General features: G+C 44.5%; 1 protein-coding gene across 1 annotated transcript in view; it reads right to left on the reverse strand.

Annotated features, from left to right (window-relative positions):
* Positions 1–1,180: 1,180 nt before the first annotated feature.
* Positions 1,181–21,381, reverse strand: part of nck2a (NCK adaptor protein 2a) — a 44,595-nt gene continuing 24,394 nt past the window's right edge. Inside the window, 4 exon segments of the mRNA XM_064944052.1 lie at positions 1,181–1,705; positions 2,098–2,247; positions 2,250–2,896; positions 18,713–18,957. Of these exon segments, the coding sequence (XP_064800124.1) occupies positions 1,487–1,705; positions 2,098–2,247; positions 2,250–2,896; positions 18,713–18,941 (1,245 nt within the window). The 5' untranslated portion in view covers positions 18,942–18,957 and the 3' untranslated portion in view covers positions 1,181–1,486.

The following is a 21,381-nucleotide window of genomic DNA, read 5'->3' on the forward strand; positions in this document are numbered from 1 at the left end:
AGTCATCCAGATTGAATCGAGAACTAAGTGTAGTGTAGAGCTGGAGCCAATAGAACAGTGCAATTAGTGTACAGCAGGAGCCAATCAAATAGCAGTAGTGTAGAGCTGGGGCCAATTGAAAAACAGAACAATAAGTGTAGTGCCAATAGAAAAGCAATACAGTAAGCAGGTGGCACATTGACAGTATCTCTCTCTCGAAGTTGAGTTCCGAGGATGAAGGCGGAGGAAGAGAGGGATAGACGAGGATGAAGGCGGAGGAAGAGAGGGATAGACGAGGATGAAGGCGGAGGAAGAGAGGGATAGACGAGGATGAAGGCGGAGGAAGAGAGGGATAGACGAGGATGAAGGCGGAGGAAGAGAGGGATAGACGAGGATGAAGGCGGAGGAAGAGAGGGATAGATGAGGATGAAGGCGGAGGAAGAGAGGGATAGACGAGGATGAAGGCGGAGGAAGAGAGGGATAGATGAGGATGAAGGCGGAGGAAGAGAGGGATAGACGAGGATGAAGGCGGAGGAAGAGAGGGATAGATGAGGATGGATAGACGAGAAGGCGGAGGAAGAGAGGGATAGACGAGGATGAGGCGGAGGAAGGGGGATAGACGAGGATGAAGGCGGAGGAAGAGAGGGATAGACAAGGATGAAGGCGGAGGAAGAGAGGGATGAGACGAGGATGAAGGCGGAGGAAGAGGAAGAGAGGATAGACGAGGATGAAGGCGAGGATGAAGGTGGAGGAAGAGAGGGATAGACGAGGATGAAGGTGGAGGAAGAGAGGGATAGACGAGGATGAAGGTGGAAGAAGAGAGGGATAGACGAGGATGAAGGTGGAGGAAGATATGTAGAGACGAGGATGAAGGTGGAGGAAGAGAGGGATAGACGAGGATGAAGGTGGAGGAAGAGAGGGATAGACGAGGATGAAGGTGGAGGAAGAGAGGGATAGATGAGGATGAAGGTGGAGGAAGAGAGGGATAGACGAGGATGAAGGTGGAGGAAGAGAGGGATAGATGAGGATGAAGGTGGAGGAAGAGAGGGATAGATGAGGATGAAGGTGGAGGAAGATATGTATAGATGAGGATGAAGGTGGCGGAAGATATGAATAGATGAGGATGAAGGTAGAGGAAGAGATGGATAGATGAGGATGAAGGTGGAGGAAGATATGAATAGATGAGGATGAAGGTAGAGGAAGAGATGGATAGATGAGGATGAAGGTAGGAAGAGATGGATAGATGAGGATGAAGGTGGAGGAAGATATGAATAGATGAGGATGAAGGTAGAGGAAGAGATGGATAGATGAGGATTAGGCAAAAGGAAGAAGAACAAATCTAAAGAGTGTTTACAGTGGTCCCTTAGTGGACTTATTATTTCCTTTAGAAATCATCAGAACCTCTGGAGAGGGTTTACATTTCAATTTTTTTTAACTAACAAAGGAAACAGAACCAATACAAACTATGTGACTGGGCTAAAACAGACAGTAAGGTCTCTCCCCAAGTTCAGCATGTTGAGGATAGCTGGGGTTCGGGCAGCGGTTTGACCAGGTAGAGCTTGTCTCCTTGTTCACTGGTGAAGATGGGGGCTTTCTTGTAGTGTTCCACCAGTTCATCTATGGAGCTGAACTTGCGCTGGCCGATACAGTAGACCTCCTCTGAACACTGCACCTTGAAGTGCTTGTTCTTCCCAGGCGCCTTCAGAGACACAGAGAAATCACTGGGCTAGAGGGAGAAGGATGGAGAGAGTGAGAGTCAGTTCACTTACACAACATAGATGAAACATCTCCAACAAACACCCTACTAACTATCCACCAGCAGAGGGCACTATGACTTCATTTATAAATCACAGGTCAATAGCTGTTCATGTGTGCAGATACTGTATATCTCCTATCCTCCAATTTAGTATTTTATCCTTGGGAAGATCTCAATTGCATACTCCTCACGCCCTCTCTCCCCATCACCTCCTCAAAACCCATTGGAGGTGGTGGTCAGAGAGGGGCATTAGGAGTATGCAATTGAGATCTTCCCCTTCCCACAGGGCAGTGTTTGGGAAACCATGGTCTACTTCCTTCCCTAATCCCTCCCCTTCCTTCATCCTCTCCTCCCCCACTCACCGATGACTCGCTGTCACGTATGAGGAAATCCCCCTCCTCTCCTCTCTTGTTGAGGACCAGCTCTGCTTGGTGTCTGGTCACCCCTCCATAGTACCAGTCCCTGCCTGCAAACTTGCCCTCGCACGCCGGGGCCACGTGGCCGATCTGTGGGGAGCCGGGTGGCGACAGCGGAAGGGCGGGGAGCCCGGGAGCCCGTTGGTGTCATTCAGCACCAGCACGTAGTTTTTGGGCACCAGGCCCACCAGACCGCGGGTGTTCCGGCAGCGCCACCACTCTGGGTCGTTCTCAGGTTTCTCAACAACCTCCATCACCTCTCCTTTCTCAAAGTTCAGCTCTTCCTCCGTCACTGAGCTGAACGGGTACAGAGTCTGGACCAGCTGGAGCGCACCACCGCCCTCGCCACCCCGGCTGCCACCACCTCCCGCCCGCCCGTTGGTCATCGTGGCCTCCCTGCCCCTCCCTGGATAACCTGGGGAGTCCCTTCCACCTCTACCCCCTTCACCCTCTGAGGAGTCCTCCAGGACATAGTTGGAGGGGAACCAGCCCACGCAACCTCCCTGGCTGCCCCGCCACCAACCGTCACTGCACTTCTCCATCACCGTGACCCGTGACCCCTTGGCTAGGGTCAGCTCATCCTCGCGCTCCGCCACGTACGAGAACTTGACCACAGCCAGGATGTTAAGGTCGTAGACCCGCTCAGCCACTCCTCCGCCACTCCCATTGGAGGGGTACTCCGCATCTGTGCTGGGCGTGGGGGAGGCGTCACTGGCACTCTGCTTCCTTCTGCCCTTACCCAGTCCTGAGACAGAGACAAAGACAGAAATCACTACATCAGTATGTTAAGCTAACCTACCATGACATTTCATTTTATTTTAGAGAACCAGTCAAAGACAACATGTCTGGTGTTGCAAGTGGATTGAATAAAAAGTACTGTGGATTTCTTCTAGTTGGCAGTATTGGCAGCGACTGGTACTACAACACTTGTATAACCAGATACTAAGTAAGGAATAATTAACAAGGGGTTATGCGTCTTATGGAAAATAATAAACTAGGAGTTGCATTATTTTAAAGAGAACGCATAGATCCCCAAGCTGATTATCTCTCTTATACCATGGCTATAATTGAACACAGTTGCCTCTCGAAATGTATTTAACATCCATTGAAGTAGCTACCAAGTTAACTAGAAAGCCTCAGTAGTTGCCTTGGTAACCAAACACAGACTTGCTAGTTTAGCTAATTAAACCACAATGCCAATGTTTTCAATTTGACTTGCTTGAAAAGCAGCTCAAACATGGAAGAATGAACTACAGAGAGTGAATTCTATTGTTCATTATAGGGAATAAAACAACGGGTGGATCTAATCCTGGATGCTGATTGGTTAAAACTGTATTCCACCTGTTGTGAAATCGTTAGATTACTTGTTAGATATTGCTGCATTGTCAGAACTAGAAGCATAAGCATTTTACAACACTTGCATTAACATCTGCTAACCATGTGTATGTGACCAATACAATTTGATTTGAAGTGACAACCGGCTAAAGCTATGCCTATTTACTCTGATCCATCTCAATGTGCAATCAACTGTCTCATCAGCCCAGCCATACAATTTATAAATTTGATCTCTAATGTAAAAACTATCTAGACATTTTCTCCCATTTCTTTTAGACTAGCAATTGGTTTTCAATAGCGATTTGCATAAACCTTGCTGTCGGTCTCTGACATTTCCAACATTGAATTTTAATATTGAAACAATCTCTGGCTGTCCAACAGTAATGAACGTGTAGGGGTCAGGAGTCGGGACGGACAGTTTCTCAGCCAGTCGAAATCATGAATAGGCATCATTTAAGGACATATACGAAATACATTTCAATGGAAAACAGATCAAATGAAACTAAATGCAGCTTGTTTGCAGTCTTTCCTGCTTCAGTTTGAAGTGATTGTGTTAGTTGTGTTGTTGGCTAGCTCCTCTGAACAACAGTGATTGTGTTGTTGGCTAGCTCCTCTGAACAACAGTGATTGTGTTGTTGGCTAGCTACTCTGAACAACAGTGATTGTGTTGTTGGCTAGCTACTCTGAACAACAGTGATTGTGTTAGTTGTGTTGTTGGCTAGCTACTCTGAACAACAGTGATTGTGTTAGTTGTGTTGTTGGCTAGCTCCTCTGAACAACAGTGATTGTGTTATCTGCGTTGTTGGCTAGCTCCTCTGAACAACAGTGATTATGTTATCTGTTGTGTTGAACAACAGTGATTAGCTTGTTGGCTAGCTCCTCTGAACAACAGTGATTGTGTTGTTGGCTAGCTACTCTGAACAACAGTGATTGTGTTGTTGGCTAGCTCCTCTGAACAACAGTGATTGTGTTAGTTGCGTTGTGATGGCTAGAACTGATTGTGTTGTTGGCTCTGAACAACAGTGATTGTGTTGTTGTTGGCTAGCTCCTCTGAACAACAGTGATTGTGTTAGTTGTGTTGTTGGCTAGCTACTCTGAACAACAGTGATTGTGTTATTTGCGTTGTTGGCTAGCTCCTCTGAACAAGTGATTGTGTTAGTTGCAGTGATTGTGTTGTTGGCTGGCTAGCTCCTCCGACTGATTGTGTTAGTTGCTGAACAACAGTGATTGTGTTGTTGTTGGCTAGCTCCTCTGAACAACAGTGATTGTGTTGATTGTTGGCTGGCTAGCTCCTCCGAACAACAGTGATTGTGTTAGTTGCTGATTGTGTTAGTTGCGTTGTTGGCTAGCTCCTCCGAACAACAGTGATTGTGTTGTTGGCTAGCTACTCTGAACAACAGTGATTGTGTTAGCTTCCGCAGTGATTGTGTTGTTGGCTAGCTCCTCCGAACAACAGTGATTGTGTTAGTTGCGTTGTTGGCTAGCTCCTCCGAACAACAGTGATTGTGTTAGTTGCGTTGTTGGCTAGCTCCTCCGAACAACAGTGATTGTGTTAGTTGCGTTGCTGGCTAGCTCCTCCGAACAACAGTGATTGTGTTAGTTGCGTTGTTGGCTAGCTCCTCCGAACAACAGTGATTGTGTTAGTTGTGTTGTCGGCTAGCTCCTCTGAACAACATTGTTCTGACGAGAGAAAACATTTTCTTTGCTCAGCAATTCGCTCATCATTAACTCATTCTTATGAATGTATCCAAATAAATGTCACTAGAAAACAGCTTAAACATGCAGCTACTTTGCTGTTATTCTGGCTGCGGTGTTTAACGTGACTAAGTTAGCCGTAGTTGGCTAGCTAGCAAGCAAGGTATAAGAACATTGCCAGCCAGTATGACAATAGAACATTTAGGATGAACGACTGGGTCGCTGCCAGAGACTGATCGAACGAACGACCAGCCGGCTTGGGTAGCAACCCTAGATCTGTGTCAGGACTATATTTGGTGGAAGGATGAAAGTATGAATAAATTAATCTAAATAAAAATTTAATGAAAATATGTCAATCATTATCTGAATATGTTGGTAACCCGTTCTATTGATGTGATAATAACCTCGATTAACCACATTCCAATATATCCGCCAAACACCTTCAGGCTAATCAGAAACGAGTATTCAACAATGCCATAATATAAACATCTTTCATATCCACAACCCGAAAACACACAAGTTATAACTCCAGTGGTACTGAGAAAGTAAATAAGACCGAAGGAGCCAAATCTGATTCAGGACACTGGGAGACAAGGCAGGGGTTGGGGCACTAAATTGAGGCTTCAGGCTGCACTCTGGGCCCAGTTGGGGAGTAAACACTTAAGATAGAGGACAAAACAAACGCATACAGGTAACTGCCAGAATAAAGGAAACACCAACAGTGTTTTATAATAGGGCTCCATGAGCCAGAACAGCTTCAAACTCATGTTCACAATCACATCCACGTACATGCAAGATTGTACACACATGCACTACATACAGTAATTCTCTCAAACTAGCATACAGTGACACACACACACACATCACAACTGCCAGTGTGTGTGTCACAACTCCCATCTCATTAAACCAGGCATTCAGCACCACCGACATGCTCTAGCTCAGCTAACCAAGTCCCCTCAAAAAGCTGAAAATAGTACATTCGAGCTCGGGAGGAAAGTGGAGCAGACAGCCTGGTGCATGGCTCTGCTGTGGTACTGACAGGCAGGCAAGGGATCAAAGCTGCCTCTACACCTACCCATCTCCTCTCCCTGCCTCCATCTCCTGCACAACGAAGACAGCAAGCTCTCTCCTGTCTCCTCCATGGTGATTATTTACCTGTTGTAACTCATGTTGAGCGCTAGCTAGGGCCAACTAAAAGTTGTTCTGATGCTTTCAGTTGTCACACCTAGGGAGATGGGTGACTGACATACAGATGACTAATGGCTCCGGTGGTTGGATGCTGGGCAGACAGACCCCATCAGAGCAGCTCTTACTGTACAAACCAATTACATCTTAAATAAAAGTCACCAAACATACTTTAGTTCTTCTGTTAGTTATGCAGTAAGTACAATTAGATTCCACTGCAAACACACATTCCCAATGCTGTAATTAGTTTAGTCACAACACAGGGAAAAGTGACAACTGTGTGTGTCAGTGTTTGTGTTGCAGTGTAGAGCCAGGTCACAGCTCTGTCGATGACAGCTCACTCAGAAAGTTATTGGGTTCACACAGAGTGGCACTAAACTTTCCTCCTGCTTTGTTGTGCGAGAGAGAAATGGGTGAGGAGAGGTGGAGGGAGGAGGCTCCCTTGGCAGCTGTTACTAACACACAGAAGACCAGACATCACAGGACAGAACTCACAGAAAAGAGGGGCGGAGTGAGAAAGAGAGCGAGAGAGAAAAAGCAAAAGAGAAACAGAAAAAGAGGGCAGAAAAGAGGGCAAGATCGAGGGAAAAAAAGACAGACAGAAGGGGATGACAAATGCAAACAAGACAGGAATATTGAACAGACCATAATGTTTAAAAGAAGAGTCAAGGTCCATGTACAACAAGCCACTGAGGAGTGGCTTCCGTCTGGCTACTCTACCATAAAGGACTGATTGGTGAAGTGCTGCAGAGATGGTTGTCCTCCTGTTCTCCAATGTCCAGAGGAAATCTGTGACCAAGGCCCTTCTAGCCTGATTGGTCAATTTGGCCGGGCGGCCAGCTGTAATTATTTTTATTTAACTAGGCAAGTCAGTTAAGAACAAATTCTTATTTACAATGACGGCCTACCCTGGACAAACCCGGACGACGCTCGGCCAATTATGTGCCGCCCTATGGGACTCCCAGTCACGGCCGGATGTGATGCAGCTGGCATGCAGTGTCTTAGACCACTGCACCACTCTGGAGCCCAAGAGAGTCTTGGTGGTTCCAAACTTCTTCAATTTAAGAATGATGGAGGCCACTGTGTTCTTGGGGACCTTCAATGCTGTACAAATGTTTTAGTACCCTTCTCCACATCTGTACCCACGACACAATCCTGGACAATTCCTTCGACCTCATGCCTTGGTTTTTGCTCTGACATGCACTGTCAACTGTGGGGCCTTATATAGACAGTTACAACAGTTGACAGATCGTGTCCAATCAATTGAATTTACTCCAGGTGGACTTCAATCAAGTTGTAGAAAGATCTCAAGGATGATCAATTTGAACAGGATGCATCAGACAGCGCTCAATTTCGAGTATCAGTGCAAAGGGTCTGAATACTTATGTAATTAAGGTATTTCTGTATTTTATTTTTCGCTTTGTCATTATGGGTATTGTGTGTAGATTGCTGAGGATTTATTTTATTTTAGAAATAGGCTGTAACGTAATACACATTTGAAAAAGTAAAGAGGAATACTTTCCAAGGGCATTTGAAAAAAAATATCTTTCCAATGTAAATCTAACACTAGAATACTATTTTCCAAGGGCACTGTATGCTAATCTAACACTAGAATACGCAAAAATATCTTTCCACACTAGAATCTAACACTAGAATACTATCTTTCCAAACTGTATGCTAATCTAACACTAGAATACGGGCACTGTATGCTAATCTAACACTAGAATACGCAAAAATATCTTTCCAAGGGCACTGTATGCTAATCTAACACTAGAATACGCAAAAATATCTTTCCAAGGGCACTGTATGCTAATCTAACACTAGAATACGCAAAAATATCTTTCCAAGGGCACTGTATGCTAATCTAACACTAGAATACGCAAAAATATCTTTCCAAGGGCACTGTATGCTAATCTAACACTAGAATACGCAAAAATATCTTTCAAAGGAACACAACAGCATTTTCATTATTTATGTTACTGTACGCAATGTTATTTATGTTACTCTTCAATTTGAGAGTTAAGTGTTTTGGAAACCTCTGAACCTGCTCTGTGATACTATATAGAACAGAACACGTATATTTTATTTATATATTTTACCTTTATTTAACCAGGCAAGTGGTCAAGAACAAATTCTTATTTTCAATGACGGCCTAGGAACAGTGGGTTAACTGCCTGTTCAGGGGCAGAACGACAGATTTGTACCTTGTCAGCTCAGGGGGTTTGAACTTGCAACCTTCCAGTTACTAGTCCAACGCTCTAACCACTAGGCTACCCTGCCGCCTCATATACCAAAACGTCTTACGTGCATGTGAGTCTGGAGGAGTATTTGAAAGTCCTTTATTGGCGCTCCAGGAAAATGTCCTCCTAAAAACTGCCTATAAACACAAATTATGTTTGTGATATCAAAATGCAAATGTTAACATGTGTTAAATACTTATTTAGGAAAAGTCAAGAATGGAGGGGGGGGGCATGACATTAACAATTGCAGAGATATTTCTCTTTTAGTTTCATATGCATTCAAAGTGTTTAAAAAAAGTTACACTTCTCAAAAGGCACTGAATGGGTGGAACAACTCATTAGTGTGTGTGTGTTGCCCCACTTGATGTGACAACATGAAACCTCTCCTCCTGGGCCTACTTCAAGCCATCCCGTGGAGAGACTGAGCTGTCGACTGCCTCAGGGTAGAGAGCAGAGATATGCCGAGGGCAGCAGACACAAAGTCCCCCGAGACCCACACAGCCCAGCTCAGCTGAAACACACACACGCTCCATCTCCCTCATTTCCACTTCAAGGCTCTGGTCTGCTGGTTGGCAGTGGAACAGTCTATTCCCTCCTTCCACACTCCATCTTTCTCCCCCCTCCCCCCCATCCTTATTCATTCATCACTGGAGCCTGACCCATGACAACCCTACCTCAGCATGTTTAATAACAACCCCGAGTGACGCAGAGGTTGGCATATCAACAGGGTGGGTAGGATTAGGGCTGTGGAGGTCACAAAATTTACTCAGCCGGTGATTGTCAAGCAAATAACTGTCAGTCTCACGATAATTGATTGCTAATCAACAAACACATTTAGCATCTCCTGGCTTCCACTAATCACCAACAAGCCACTGATGCAGACCTTTGGAACATCTATATTTAAAAATGTCTAATAAATCCATTAAATATAGCCTACAACTTCACAATAAATCCATTATTTATTTTAGACAGGTCTAAAGAAGCATGATATGAAGAAAATGTAGTCTATTTCAGAAGAACAGAATAGCATACTCTGAGTTGTCCTTATGTTAGGTTCTGATCTGGCTAGGCCATATGGCTGTGGGCTACACTAGTTCATTTAGCAAACAAACAAGATTTGCTTAGAATGCCGTGGCATTATTTTATAGTATGAAGAATACAATTGAACAAAGCTGAATGAAATTTAACAATGCTGAATAAAATTTAACAATGCTGAATAAAATAAAGGACATTTTCTCCAAACGATTTGAGGGAGTGTGACCATGCGGCTATTTTTTGTTGAGAGGTTAACAAAGAAATAGGTACTCCTATAAGCTTAATTTAGAGTTATTAATGTAACTTTAGTTGTTCTGCAAATGTTGGGCTATGTTTTGTTTTTAATACATTGTAAGGTGGCATGATGAGACTAACGATTTGAAAAGAAGTTGCTTGAAAAGGAATGAGCTCTGCTTTGTTTTTTTGCGGAGGCTGTACAAACTTCATCAGTCTCTCATTCACAATTTGACAAGCACTTGATAATGCCTCGGATTTCACAGCGGCATCCCCTTTGTATGGCTGTAATGCACCCTAAGCACGAATGTTCCATTAGCGAAAAACACCATTATCAAGTGACCCCAAATGCGATTGTTCCATGTAATGCATTTATTATAAAAGGTGAATTTTTATGGTGAAAATGATCTTCCCCAAACTTGAAACTCACGTGCTGCTTATGTCTGCCAGCTAGGCTGTCACCCATCAGACAATTCTTGATTTAAGCTTGTCTTCACATATACTAAATAATGTGTGCAATTTGTTTTGATTTAGAATGGATCATTATCATGCACCTGTCTCAAAACAGGGGCAGAAATAAAAATAAGGTCATCTATGCACTTAAATAGCGAATGGAGGATGCTTTTCCTGTGGTTCATTTTCATACCAGCCTGGTAGGCTATACTCCTGTTGCAAAGATAAGTAATGTGCTTAATATTACTAAAGTTGAGAAATAAATAAATATAGTAGGCCTAGCCTATAGAAAGCTGATGGGATCCTCGTTTTTTCATCACTCACGCAATTGCACATAGCCTATAGAAATGTTGCGCAACATGAGCTCATGGACTCTAAGTGTTTGATTAGATTTTTGATTAGATTTGCATTGATGTCGGAGTGATTAGAGGGAGAATAGAGTGCTGAGAACCAGGCAGTCAGCATCAGAGCTTGGAGAAGCCTAATTACCGTGACTAAACGGTCACATGGAATTTGACTGCCTTAAGACTCATGACTGCCGGTGTGGCGGTAATACGGTCATCGCAACAGCCCGAGGTAGGAGACTTAAAATGTAATACGTTAGTTACTAATTACCTGTCAATTGTAATCAGTAGGGCTGACTCCAATTAGTCGACTGGTCAATTGTTTAGGCGATAGGCTGTTGGTCGAGTACCAGTCAGAAGTGTGGACACCCTACTCATTCGAGGGGTTTCTGTATTTTTACTATTTTCTACATTGTAGAATAATAGTGAAGACATCAAAACTATGAAATAACACACATGGAATCATGTAGTAACCAAAAAAAAGTGTTAAAATCTAAATTTATATTTCATATTTGAGATTCTTCTAAGTAGCCATCCTTTGCCTTGAGAGCTTTGCATACTCTTGGCATTCTCTCCACCAGCTTCATGAGGTAGGTAAATATATATTTTGTTATGGCACAGGAGACATGTCTGATTCACGGCCATCTCAGGATACTAATCCATTGCGGTGGCTACGGGGATGTGCTCTCTCCTGACAATTTGTGAACAGTCACAGTCAACTTCATTGTGTGAATTATTTGCATTTGATTGTTAGTGTCAATTCCCCATTACATATGTCACCAGTAGTACATTTACCATCAATTCATATAATTTGTAATCTATAATGTTTGTTAGATTACAGTCATTTCTGTTAATGCATTCAATATATAACTATTCCAGTCTAACGTTCTCGTTGTTGGAGTGAACACACTGTTTGCAGAGCACACAACATATACGGGAGAGAAACAAGTTGATTTATTTAATTCCTTTTAGGGGGTTTTCCAATTTAGGTATGGTCTTTTGTTTGGAGCGCTTCTGTCAATGTTGAGTAAGGACACGCACTGGATTATACGTAGAAGTAGGCCTATAGGCGACCTGTCCTGCGTGCAAATGTAGGCATATAAATGTGCCCATTTGGAGATCAGATAGTGTTTCTGATTGGCTTAATGCAGCACTACTAATGAGCGGTGGAGCATCTCAAAGTATCCTCAGACAGCAAGAAAACAAAGTCTGTTTTTACATCCATTGAGAATGACAACAGTTCCTCAATGTATTGGAAACATCTTTCCAGCCCATCATAGAACAGGCCTACCTGATGACTTCTTTTCCCTTGCGCAAATAGCCTACAGCTGTGTCTGTCCCAAGCTCACTGGCTTAGGAAACTCTGATGGCCCAGCATATTTTATACAATGTTTCAAGTTCATTGCAGATAGGCCATGCGTAGCCAATATGATATTTATTTTTAAATCAGGGTATTTTCTACCTGTAGGCTGCACTGTATTAATTTGTTGGCTTTATGTAGGTTATTTTTACATAGTTGGCAATGGAAATAGAAGTGAAGTTACTTTTTAGGTTTGTATCCTTATCGTTTAGATATAATTTTGATGAACCACATGACAATGATTGAGATAGAAAGACAAAGTAAATGAAACTCTTCCACAGAAATGTGCTTATGAAAACCATAACCTTTCTACCAATCTGCGTGACATTTAAGATAAACCAGCATTCCACGTGAGAAAGGTTGCTGACTCCCCATGCAGCCTATAACCAGCAACTTCAGGAGAGTGAAGGCAGAATCTGGCAAAAGCCAGTAGGAGCAGGTTTGTTTTTGCTGCTGTGAAGGCACACTGTGGTATATCACCCAATAGATATTGGAGTTTAACAAATTTGTTTTCAAATTATTCTTTGTGGGTCTCTCGCTCTGCTCTCTCCCTCTCACTCTTCAACTATTGTCTTTCCGAGTTAACTACTAACCACACTTTATGCACTGCAGTGCCTGCTAGCTGTAGCTTTTCTTTCAGTACGAGATTCATTCTCTGATCCTTTGATTGAGTGGAAAACATGTCTGTTCATGTTGCAAGAGCTCTGATAGGTTGGAGAACGTCCTCCGGAAGTTGTAAGTAAGTACTGTGGAAGGGGGTGAGAACCATGAGCCTCTTGGGTTTTATATTGAAGTCAATGTACCCAGAGAAGGAAGGAAGCAAGCGGTGTTCCGACCACACCATGGTGCTACCCTACAGAGTGCTGCTGAGGCTACTGACAAAACATTGAATCAATCATTTGGTGAAATTCACTGAGGATGGCCCTCTTCCTCCTCTTCCTCCATTGCCATACAGTATCGCCTGTCGGCTAAACCATTGCTGTCGTCTTTCCTGACAAGCGTTTATTCAAGTTGTATGTATTTTCTTTGGATGCCGACAGCAGTCACAGCATTGGAAGACATAGCTTGAACTGTAGCCTAAAATAAATAAAGATTAATTCCTGTGATCTATTATTGATCAAACACATTGCTGTGTCATCATGTAGTGGTCTCGGACTTGTGGTCAGACTCGCTCAGGCAGAACAAACGTAGAAACTTGAATGTCATTGAGAAAAAGTGTCAGAGTTGGTTGTAAACATCCTTTATCAATATTAAAGGTAAGCCTAGAAGTCATCTGTTTTTTCAGGATGATTTCTAATCTGGTAACAGATGGTTGGTTTGTGTAACGGATGACTCCCCAACCCTGCCAATGCACAGGGCAATCGGAAAGAGTCATGAGGAGTTCGTACAATGACACAGGGGAGTCAGTAGTTTTTATACTAAATACACAAGTGTGTTGAGAGGCAGTGGACGTGTTCCCTTTCATAATCATTGTAGTTACCATATTGTTAAGAGGTTTAAATTGAAAAAGTTCTTTATATATAAAATAAATAAATAAATAAATATATAAATATATCCACACACGCACACAGTTGAAGTCAGAAGTTTACATACACCTTTGCCAAATACATTTAAACTGTCACGATTCCTGACATTTAATCCTGGTAAAAATTCCGTGTTTTAGGTCAGTTAGGATCACCACTTTATTTTAAGAATGTGAAATGTCAGAATAATAGTAGAGTGAATGATTTATTTCAGCTTTTATTTCTTTCATCACATTCCCAGTGGGTCAGAAGTTTACATACACTCAATTAGTATTTGGTAGCATTGCCTTTTAATTGTTTAACTTGGGTCAAAAGTGTCAGCTAGCCTTCCACAAGATTCCCACAATAAGTTGGGTGAATTTTGGCCCATTCCTCTTGACAGAGCTGGTGTAACAGTCAGGTTTGTAGGCCTCCTTGCTCGCACACACTGTTTCAGTTCTGCCCACAAATGTTCTATAGGATTGAGGTCAGGGCTTTGTGATGGCGACTCCAATACCTTGACTTTGTTGTCCTTAAGCTATTTTGCCACAACTTTGGAAGTATGCTTGGAATCATTGTCCATTTGGAAGACCTATTTGCGACCAAGCTTTAACTTCCTGACTGATGTCTTGAGATGTTGCTTCAATATATCCATATAACTTTCCCTCCACATGATGCCATCTATTTTGTGAAGTGCACCAGTCCCTCCTGCAGCAAAGCACCCCCACAACATGATGATGCCACCCACGTGCTTCACTGTGGGGATGGTGTTCTTTGGCTTGCAAGCCTCCCCCATGTTCCTCCAAACATAACGATGGTCATTATGGCCAAACAGTTCTATTTTTGTTTCATCAGACCAGAAAACATTTCTCCAAACAGTACAATATTTGTCCCCATGTGCAGTTGCAAATCGTTGCAAATTTTTAATGGTGGTTTTGGAGCAGTGGCTTATCCTTGCTGTGCGTCCTTTCAGGTTATTTCGAAATAGGACTCGTTTTAATGTGGATATAGATACTTTTGTACCCGTTTCCTCCAGCATCTTCACAAGGTCCTTTGCTGTTGTTCTGGGATTGATTTGCACTTTTCGCACCAAAGTACATTCATCTCTAGGAGACAACCTTCAGAAATTGCTCCCAAGGATGAACAACTTAGTGTTTGTAAACTTCTGACCCACCAGAATTGTGATACAGTGAATTATAAGTGAAATAATCTGTCTGTAAACAATTGTTTACGGGCTCGGGATCGAGACGAGAGGTTGTGTCCTCCGATACACAACTCAACCAAGAAAAATGACTTGTGTCATGCACAATTTAGAGGTCCTAACCTCCCGGTCCGGCTTGCCAAAACTATAGTTTTGTTAACAAGAAGTTTTGATTTTCCCATGATGGAGTGGTTGAAAAACAAGCTAATGACTCCAACCTAAGTGCATGTAAACTTCTGACTTCAACTGTGTGTGTGTGTTTGTAAACTTTATATATATTGTATACAGTGCATATATAGTGTAATAATCTTCTGTACACTAAGTTGACTGTGCCTTACAACAGCTTGGAAAATTCCAGAAAATGATGTCATGGCTCTAAAAGCTTCTGATAGGCTAATTGACATCACTTGCTACACTAAGTTGACTGTGTTACAACAGCTTGTTCCAGAAAATGATGTCATGGCTCTAAAAGTTCTATATAATTGACATATATATATATATATATAAAATTATTTCCCAGCCCCATTGAAAGGTTGTGGCCTGTCAAATATTTAAAACATTGCTACAGTAAAAGCAATGCTATTAACACACAGTGCTACTGTATGTGCTCAGTCCATAACCATTCAGCGAGTTATGTTTTCACAAACATTATGGGCAGACAGGCACGATGACAGTATGTACTGTACACCCTATATCTGTCTGAGAGATGAGAAAAATGGGTCAAAAAAAAAGAAAAAAAGACAAGAATAAACTAGTGAGGGAGCCATTTTGGCTCAGCGTGGAGACATTTGCCCTTTATTGGCCTGCAGTAGCTGTCAATGGATGAGTGGCGTTGCCATTTTGGGTCAGTGGGGAGATGGTTGCCCCCTGCACAGCCATTTTGTATCAATGCTACTGGGCTTCTCCCTTCAGGAAGAACAACCCAGGACACGGCGAAACATGCAGTCCTGACTGGAAAAAGAGGAACCGTAACTTCGAGTGCTTACTTTACTAGGCGGGCCGGCATGCATGTGCGCACACACAAAATAAGACGCATTAGAAGTTACTGCCGAACCCTCACCATCCAAACATTGATTTATGATGAAATACAACATTTTGAAATGCTAGGGGTTGAAGTAGAACCTGGCCATAATGTAAAATTCAATAACAGACGCGGATAGCTAGTCGTTTCTTGGTTTCACCACAGGCTGCAACACCATCAGGCTAGCGCGTCATGCCCTGATGGTTGGTGGGTGGGCAAGTGCCTTGCTTTGTTAGAGACCTCACTCTGAAGCTGGTTTACTGGCCTGCAGACAGGACTTCAATGACTCAGCCACATCTTTAACGGGCATATAGAGACATCCCTTTAATTATGGATACACTCACATTGGTGTCAGAATAACAGTGTGTAGGGGATAGCAGAGAAGGTGAGAATGTTTGTTGATGAGTGTTGGTTCAGTGCCTCTAGAATTAGTTTTCTTATTGCTAGAAATATTTTGAGATTCATGGCAAGAGAATGAAGATCTGTGCACATTGTGAGCACTCCCCACGCACACACAGTCCTGACTCAGTGCTGGCGAGTGACAGTGACAGGCTGTGCAGTGTTGGCCCACAGTCTGATGGCGCCGTCCCTCGGGCAGAGGGGAATATTTGTGTCTGAAACAGACTACCCATCCCCTCACATAGCCTCCTCCCCCCTCCCTCTCTCTGTATGTCTGTGTGCGCCTCTCTCTCTCGATCTAAACTTCTCTCTCGCTCTCCCACAAGCAGAGAAGACGTACACTATATATGCACAGAAGTATGTAAACACCCCTTCAAAATGAGTGGATTAGTCTATTTCAAGTGTGAAATCAAGTATGAGATCGAGCGCACAGCCATGCAATCTCCATAGACAAACATTGGCACTAGAATGGCCTTACTGAAGAGCTCAGTGACTTTCAATTTGGCACCGTCATAGGATGCTAACTTTCCAACAAGTCAGTTCGTCAAATTTCTGCCCTGCTCGAGCTGCCCCGGTCAACTGTAAGTGCTGTTACTGTGACGTGGAAACGTCTAGGAGCAAAACGGGTGAGCCACTAAGTGGTAGGCCACACACTCATAGAACGAGTGTTGAAGCGCGTATCACGTAAAAATCATCTGTCATTGGTTGCAACACTCACTACTGAGTTCCAAACTGCCTCTGGAAGCACAAGAGCTGTTCATCGGGAGCTTTATGAAATGGGTTTTAATGGCAGAGCAGCTGCACACAAGCCTAAGATCACCATATGCAATGCTAAGCATCGGCTGGAGTGGTGTAATGATCACCGCCATTGGTCTCTGGAGCAGTGGAAACGCATTCTCTGGAGTGATGATTTAGTTGATGTCTGGAGAACACCTCCTTCCCCAATGCATAGTGCCAACTGTAATGGGCTAGGCCCCTTAGTTCCAGTGAAGGGAAATCTTAACGCTACAGCACCATTCTGGACGATTCTGTGCTTCCAACTTTGTGGCAAAAGTTAGGAGAAGGCCCTTTCCGGTTTCAGCATGACAATTCCGCAGAGCACAAAGAATGGTCCATACATAAATGGTTTGTTGAGATCGGTGTGGAAGAACTTGAACGGCCTGCACAGAGCCCTGACCTCAACTCCATCAAACACCGTCGGGAAGAATTGTAATGCCGACTGCAAACCAGGGATAATCGTACAACATCGGTGCCTGACCTCACTAATGCTCGTGGCTGAATGGCGGCAAGTCCCACAGCAATGTTCCAACATCTAGTGAAAGCCTTCCGAGAACCGTGGAGGCTGTTACAGCAACAAGGGGGGGGGGGCAACTCCATACTAATGCCCTGTGTGCTCAACTCCCTATGTCTCTCTCTCTGGTGCACGCAAGAGTTCACAGTTCAGCAAAATGTATATGAGTATATGAAAAGGTATAAAAAAAAGGGAGAAAGGGAGCAAGGAGATGGCGAGAGATAACAGGACAACGTCTCTTCAGTCTCCACCAGCCCAGAGACAGGATCAAGTTTGATCATCCATGGATGTTCAGTAAACATCTTGGATAACATTTAATCTACCATAATCCTGTAGCGTGCGGAGCAGTTTTCATGACGTTACACGCATTATCCTGAACCCTTAATTCTAAACTAGGAATTTTTCCAACCGGAAACCTGTGAAGAGGAATGCTGACAAACCTGGGACAGGTGACGACCTTTACACTCACAGGTCACACGTGAATGAGTGCTTGTAATATTAATGTGAGGATAATCAAGCTGTGTCAACTCGGAGATGGCCAGCTGAACACGGTTCCTGAGATGCTGGTCTGTAAAGTAAGAGAGGCTCACATCCAGCCCCAGTACCCGAGTGGGACACACACAAACAATTCAGGAGAAGGGTTAATAATGACCTCATCAATATCTAGCGGTTGTGTAGAGGGGATTGACAAAATAGAGGAGGAATAACCCTCTTTTTTAACGCTGATATACTACCACGCCTGCCGCCGCCAACATAACCCTGCCTCCGCCGTGCCGATAACCCCCCCCCAGCCGTCCCCAACCCCGCCCCGCCCGTACCGATAACCCCCCCCCCCCGCCGTACCGATAAACCCCTCCCGCCGTACCGATAACCCAACCCCCCCGCCGATAACCCCCCCCCCCGCCGTACCGATAAACCCCCCCCCCCCAGCCGTACCGATAACCCCTCCCCCCGCCGTACCGATAACCCCGCCGTACCGATAACCCCGCATTGCCGATAACCCGCCGTACCGATAACCCCGCCCCGCCCGTACCGATAACCCCCCGATAACCCCGCCCCGTACCGTAACCCCCGAATAACCCCCCCCGCCCCGCCCCGCCGTACCAATAACCCCCGCCCCGCCGTACCAATAACCCCCGCCCCGCCATACCAATAACCCCCGCCCCGCCATACCAATAACCCCCGCCGCCAAACTGACACCAACACACTGACAAACTACCACCACTGTCACCAACATACTGATAAAGTCAGCCCCAACCCTCTTACCCAGTGTGTCTTTGAGGTTCTTGACCAGAGAGGCCTTCTTCACCAGGCTGTTCTTGCGCTCTACGTAGTTGGAGGGGACGTAGCCAGTCTGGTTTGAGGCGTTCCTCACCCTCCACCAAGTCTTGCTGTCGTCCAGCAGAGTAAGCCGATCATTCTTCCGGATGTCAAGTTCCTGGTCCTGCTGGGCCGTGTAGTCCCACTTGGCTACAACTGTCACCTCCTCCGTCATCTTTCATGGAGTCCCCCTGGAAAGAGAGAGAAGAGTAAGTTACACATCAACCCCAAATTAGACCTAAGACCGAGAGACTGATTGTCTGCAGGGAGTTTGCATGCTCCAGTTCACCATGCAGGACAGGAATCAGGTGAACAGTCACAAACTACTTTACAGCTGAATGTACATGGAAGGGTGAGCATGTATCCGTACATTCAGACATGTATTGTATGCGTGACTGACTGCCTGCGTGTTGGGGAGTGTTTCTGTGTGTGTGACTGACTGCCTTCGTGTTGGGGAGTGTTTGTGTGTGTGACTGACTGCCTTCGTGTTGGGGAGTGTTTCTGTGTGTGTGACTGACTGCCTGCGTGTTGGGGAGTGTTTCTGTGTGTGTGACTGAGGTGAACACCATATTAAATGACTATATTTATGAGGTGAACACCATATTAAATGTCTATATTTATGAGGTGAACACCATATTAAATGCCTATATTTATGAACACAACACTATATTAAATGACTATATTTATGAGAGCCGGCCAGGTGTGCTCAGTCTATCAGTGTTCTGTTCCATCAAGTCTTCCCATAACAGCCTAATGAAATTCTCTGGGTCCCACATGCCAGTGGAATGAAACAAATCCTAATTCAGCGTCTATGTTTAGAACGTTCCGCCAGAGTTCAACCACTGCTGCTGGGAAACAACTGTCAAATAAACAACGGAAGCGCCACCTTGTAAACATGAAACGGAGATGATCGCACAGAAGAACAAGAGGGAGAGAAGTAATTCACACAATAACACTAAATGTTCTACAATAGTCAACCTCGTCTCCAAATATGATCATTTGTGAAAAGTGATATACTAAAAACAGTCTACTTTTGATGCATTACATCTTGTGTTGAGACAGCCCAGGTCTACCTCTTTCAATCCAAACCTGGAGGAGCAATAAACAAGAGCCCGAATCAATCACAGTCTCCCTTCTGTTGAAGTCCTGACCTGCAGGTAAATAGTATAGTAACACTATTCTACTGTGAGGAGGTAGTCGTCGTTTAAAAATGCACGTTGCATAGTAATGGCCTGATTACATATTCATGGTGAAAGAGTGCGAGAGCGACAGAGAGCGAGACAGACAACTGCTAAACCCTTGCTGTGTGAAACTTAGCTAAGGGCCGGTGGTTAAACATAGGACTGGGCTGGGCTGGGCTGGGCTGGGCTGGGCTGGCTGGCTGGCTGGCTGGCAGTCAAAACACTGGAGTGTTCTAGAGACAGACCCACAGGGGGAATGACACTTGGGTTCACACATTTCCTTTATCATATCGTCTTCGACACTATTCTTTAATGAGAGGGCAATGAAGCTCTGCCACACAGGACCGTATAACTCAAGAGAAGCGGAGCCACACGATTACACCACATAAAAGATCCCATTACAGCTGGAAAGATTTAGATCTTCGGATATAGCCCACTGTATTTCATAAATGGTGTTTCTTTTAAGACAGGATATTAAACTATCCACGACAGGCTCATTCCTTAATGCACAGTCAAGTATATGGATGTTTGAGCACAGTGCCACTCATTTCTAGTACATCAGACGCTTTACTGTCCCATTAGTCTCTTCTCACAGTCACTGGAGAGACAAGACAGGCTACTGCCACACCAGCATTTGTGTAGCATCAGAACCATTGTAATATAGTGAATGTGCCCCTGCTTGCATGCACTAAAGCTACCTAACAGGATTCTCCAACAGGCCTGGACAGGGTTAGACTTGAAAGAAAGGGAGGAGGTAGAGCAGGTAGAGCAGGTAGGAGGAGGTAGAGCAGGTGGAGAGGAGCAGGCCAAATCTTGCCTGTGAGCCTGTCCTTGCCTTGGGAACAATGCAGAAGGTTGAGTGAGAGGGGTGAGGTGTTACCAATGTAGCTTACAGAACAGCTGTATACACAGTTACACACACATCTAACCTCGTCCACAGGCGATCATTGGGCAGTAGTGTCTGCTATCAAAATTACACACACAACCAATCCCACATCAACACACAAGAATGAGACCAGTAACAAGAGTATGATAATAACCACCGGTCTTCACCCACCCTCCCTCCCTTCTCTTGTAGTCGGTCTCATCCACCCTCCCACTCTTCTCTTGTAGTCGGTCTCATCCACCCTCCCTCTCTTCTCTTGTAGTCGGTCTCATCCACCCTCTCTTGTAGTCTGTCTCAGCTCAGTCTCACCCTCCCTCTTCTCTTGTAGTCTGTCTCACCCACCCTCCCTCCTCTTGTAGTCTGTCTCACCCCTGTCTCATCCACCATCCCTCCCTTCTCTTGTATTGGTCTCATCCATCCTCCCTCCCCAGTTCATCAGTGTTCTGATAGATGATGCTCGTTCTCCCTCAGAGTGTGATGGCCCCGCTACCTTTGTATCCATGGTGATTATTCAGTCTCCCCCAACGACCGTGTTCATAAGGGAGAGT

This window comes from Oncorhynchus masou, chromosome 29 (genome assembly GCF_036934945.1).
Source record: "Oncorhynchus masou masou isolate Uvic2021 chromosome 29, UVic_Omas_1.1, whole genome shotgun sequence".
NCBI lineage: Eukaryota > Metazoa > Chordata > Actinopteri > Salmoniformes > Salmonidae > Oncorhynchus > Oncorhynchus masou.